The following is a 3,642-nucleotide window of genomic DNA, read 5'->3' as shown; positions in this document are numbered from 1 at the left end:
CGGCTCTGGGTGTTGTTTTTTAATGGCCACTAGAGGGCGGTAATGCAGCATAAGAAAGAAAAATCAACAAGTGTCTGAAGTTTACTCAAGCATGAATATCATATTAATACACATAAATATCACTAATTACACCCAGACTGATGTTCTCAAGCCTTTGTTTGTGTTACTTATGATTTTTCACTTGTAGCCAAACATAGTTAGCAAATAGATTAATTTCTGTAACTTTTTGGAAAAATATGTTTTTAGGAATAGTTTAGTTTTGCTTCACTTTTTAATATTTTGAAGAATTGCTACTCTCATTTGAGTCAAATTTCTAGTTACCCACTGCGAGTAACTTCTCACAATGAAGAGAAACACACCAGAAACACATTGTGTTACAGTGGGACATCTTGTTTGTACACATTTAGACATGTGAATATACAGTAAACATTATATTCTTCCTGTTTGCAGGAAGTTCTTTAGCCTGTTCTAATATGTATACGCCAACATGCAAGTATTGGTTTCAAAGGTTTCATGAAAAAATTTAATTTGTAGTTTTCAAAATGTTAGTCTTTAAAATACTAGAATTTGTACATTTTAAACCAAATTTGATCAGTTATTCATCACTTGGGTAGTCTACCAATAAAATGGCATATTATGGCCATCTTGGAAAAAATCAATTTCTGCCAAAAGACAAAATTTTGAGAAATCTAAAAAAAAAAAAAGTTTCAAAAGAAAAGATTTTTCGACTGTCATTAAAGTTGAAAAGTTTTTGTTGTTTTTTAAAGTCGAAAACATTTGACCTTTGAAAGTCAGAAATGTTCACTTCTTTCCCCTCAAATTTTTTTGAGATTTTTGGCAGAAATGTACCATTATTATATCTACAACGGCCCTAATGGCGCTCTTTACAAATGACGTCATTGTTACCCGAACGGCGATATCTGAACGTTGGAAGATGATGAGGTCCAGGAAGCTTCATTTCAATATTCATCGATACAGAAGCAAAGTGAGAGGAAACTAAAACGATGGTTGAAATGCAGAGGACTCAAAGTGAGCGAAGAGAAGGCAGCGCTGGTTTGAAAGGTAGTTTTTTATTTTTTCTGGTTACGGATAGCATGTTAGCCAACACTCACTAGCACCGTGCTATTAGCTAGCACTCGTTAGCACTGTTATTAGCTAGGACTTGCTAGCACAGTGGTATCTGGGCTTACCTTGCCAATTTCCCGCTCGGCAATCTAGGTAATTATTGATTAATCAGTTAATTTTTCCAATTAAATATCAATTCTATTCTATTGGTGGGAATTGAATTGCATATATTCATAACTTAAATCAGATCACAAACAAAATCAGCTGTTGAGCTAACATTTCCACCAAAATCTGTCTGAATGGGCTGCACAGTGGCGCAGTTGGTAGAGCTGTTTCCTTGCAGCAAGAAGGTTCTGGGTTCGATTCCCGGCCTGGGGTCTTTCTGCATGGAGTTTGCATGTTCTCCCTGTGCGTGCGTGGGTTTTCTCCGGGTTCTCCGGTTTCCTCCAACAGTCCAAAAACATGACTGTCAGGTTAATTGGCCTCTCCAAATTGCCCCTAGGTGTGTGAGTGTGTGTGCATGGTTGTTTGTCCTCTGTGTTGCCCTGCGACAGATTGGCGACCTGCCCAGGGTGACCCCGCCTCTCGCCTGAAACGTTAGCTGGAGATGGGCACCAGCAACCCTCCCGACCCCACTGAGGGACAAGGGTGCAAGAAAATGAATGGATGGATGATTGGTAGGAAATATACCAGAAATGTCAGTGAAAGGCAACTTACTGAGGAACTTTTACCCAAATATTAGTGATGGTCTTTGTTTTGTTTTGATCTTGTCATCATTAAAGTTGCATGTTTGCACTCATTCCAACACACAAAAAGTCAGTTGAGGGTCGACTTCATACTGGCTTAGTGAAGAAGACTAATTTATTGACTACATTGAGGACAATTAAACACGGTCAAAGTAATAAAAACACCCAACTTTATCTTGCCTAACTTAAATTAACAAAAACAAATGAAAGTCTGAAGGTGTTTTTATGGATTCAGAGAAAAATAAAACTGCTAAGATGTCTTCAGTTGTGCTTCAAAGCTCGTTTTTTTCTCCAATCACACTTAAATGAACACTTCCTGATAAAACAACTGCTGCAACATTTCCACAATATACAGAAGCCCATTTCTGCCATGAACCAAAAAGTAAAAGCCAGACAGGGAGACAAAATTTTGAATTTTATAAACATGAAAACAAAAATAAAAAGTGAAAAATGTCACGTAAAATGACAACTTTAAAATTCATAATTTTACCAGTTATATTTCTGCAAGTTAAAACTCTTAACTTTACAAGTTTTAAAATCATAATTATGAGAACAAAAGACATAATAACATAAAGGTTATATGAAAACAGTTATTTCGGGATTTAGTCATAATTATGAGTTTCAGTGAAAATTATGAGAAAAAAGTAATCATTTAGAGTTTTAAAGTCATAATTATGAGTTTTAATGTCATAATTTCTACTTTGAATGTCATAATTTTCTCTTAGGAGGCATATCAAAAATTATGACTTAGAAAGTCAAAATTATGACTTCCTGCGTACTTTTGTTTTTTCATTCATGGCATGAATGGGCTTCCATACAAATCCCTTTCAAGTGTCACTGATCTTTTTTCCGGATAAGACAGAAGGAATTTGTTCCGATCCAGAACCCGGGGAAAATTCTCTCCTCGAATTTGGCTTTGTACTTGTGGATCAGCCGCACTTCCTTCTCGGAGTCTCCCTCCACCGACAGGAAGGAGATGACGCCGGCCGGCAGGTCGACGTAGACGCCCATGGTGGGGGACGGCGGCAGCTGGATGTCGATGTTCTCGCCGTTGTGCCAGACCTGGTAGCAGGAACCGGACCATCCGACCCCCCAGGAGCCTTTGTTCTCCCCGAGACCGCAGGGCACCTCCTGGCCTTTACGGGGCGCACTCTCCGCCACCACGCCGACCACCACCCAGCCGTCGTAGTCCACCTCCCAGTAGCCTCGGATGCCCATCAAGCCCTCCTTACACAGCACCTGCAACAGGAGACATTTGTGAAACCCACAGCACTGCGCTCTGCGACGGCGTTAGCGATGGAAAGAAAAAGCTAGAGAAAATTTACGCCAAAAAAACTCAGAAATTTTTTTAGATGAAGTTTTTTTTAGGAAATGTTTAGATTAATCTCAAAATCTCTTAATTTTTCACATAAATTCCAGGCCTCCTACCTGTGGTGAGTCCTGGTATCTTTCAGGCCTGTTGGGATAAGGGCAGACTGCGTCGGAGGTACGAGCCACTTTGGTGCTGCCCTCAGAAATCCACAGAAGCTTCTGAGCTGTTTTGTCATCCAGAGAGACGGGGAACCAGTCTGAGGAGGTAGAAGAAGAACTTAAATGTGACTAAAACCATGGATGTTCTTAAAACTGACACAACCAGCAAGAATTCTGCAAGTGGTTCCCATATGGTAAGTCAGCAACAAAACACTTGTCTTTTCCAGCAGACAAACTGGACAAGATACCTAACAACTCTGCTTGGTTTGCTACGTGATGGACTAGACTCAGCTGGGGTTGCTAGGTGATGGACTAGATTCGGCTGGGGTTGCTACGTGATGGACTAGACTCAGCTGGGGTT

At 39.9% G+C, this 3,642-nt stretch overlaps 1 protein-coding gene across 1 annotated transcript in view; it reads right to left on the bottom strand.

Annotated features, from left to right (window-relative positions):
* Positions 1–1,881: 1,881 nt before the first annotated feature.
* Positions 1,882–3,642, bottom strand: part of LOC103468977 (tripartite motif-containing protein 16-like protein) — a 9,500-nt gene continuing 7,739 nt past the window's right edge. The window contains exons 4-5 of the mRNA XM_008416411.2: positions 3,240–3,379; positions 1,882–3,050 (exon numbers count right to left, since the gene is read on the bottom strand). Coding sequence (XP_008414633.1) covers positions 2,646–3,050; positions 3,240–3,379 — 545 coding nt within the window. The 3' untranslated portion in view covers positions 1,882–2,645. The remainder of the gene's footprint in view (positions 3,051–3,239; positions 3,380–3,642) is intronic.

Source organism: Poecilia reticulata, linkage group LG8, assembly GCF_000633615.1.
Source record: "Poecilia reticulata strain Guanapo linkage group LG8, Guppy_female_1.0+MT, whole genome shotgun sequence".
Lineage (NCBI taxonomy): Eukaryota > Metazoa > Chordata > Actinopteri > Cyprinodontiformes > Poeciliidae > Poecilia > Poecilia reticulata.
Note: the sequence above shows the minus strand (reverse complement) of the source record. Positions and strands in the feature narration are given on the sequence as shown.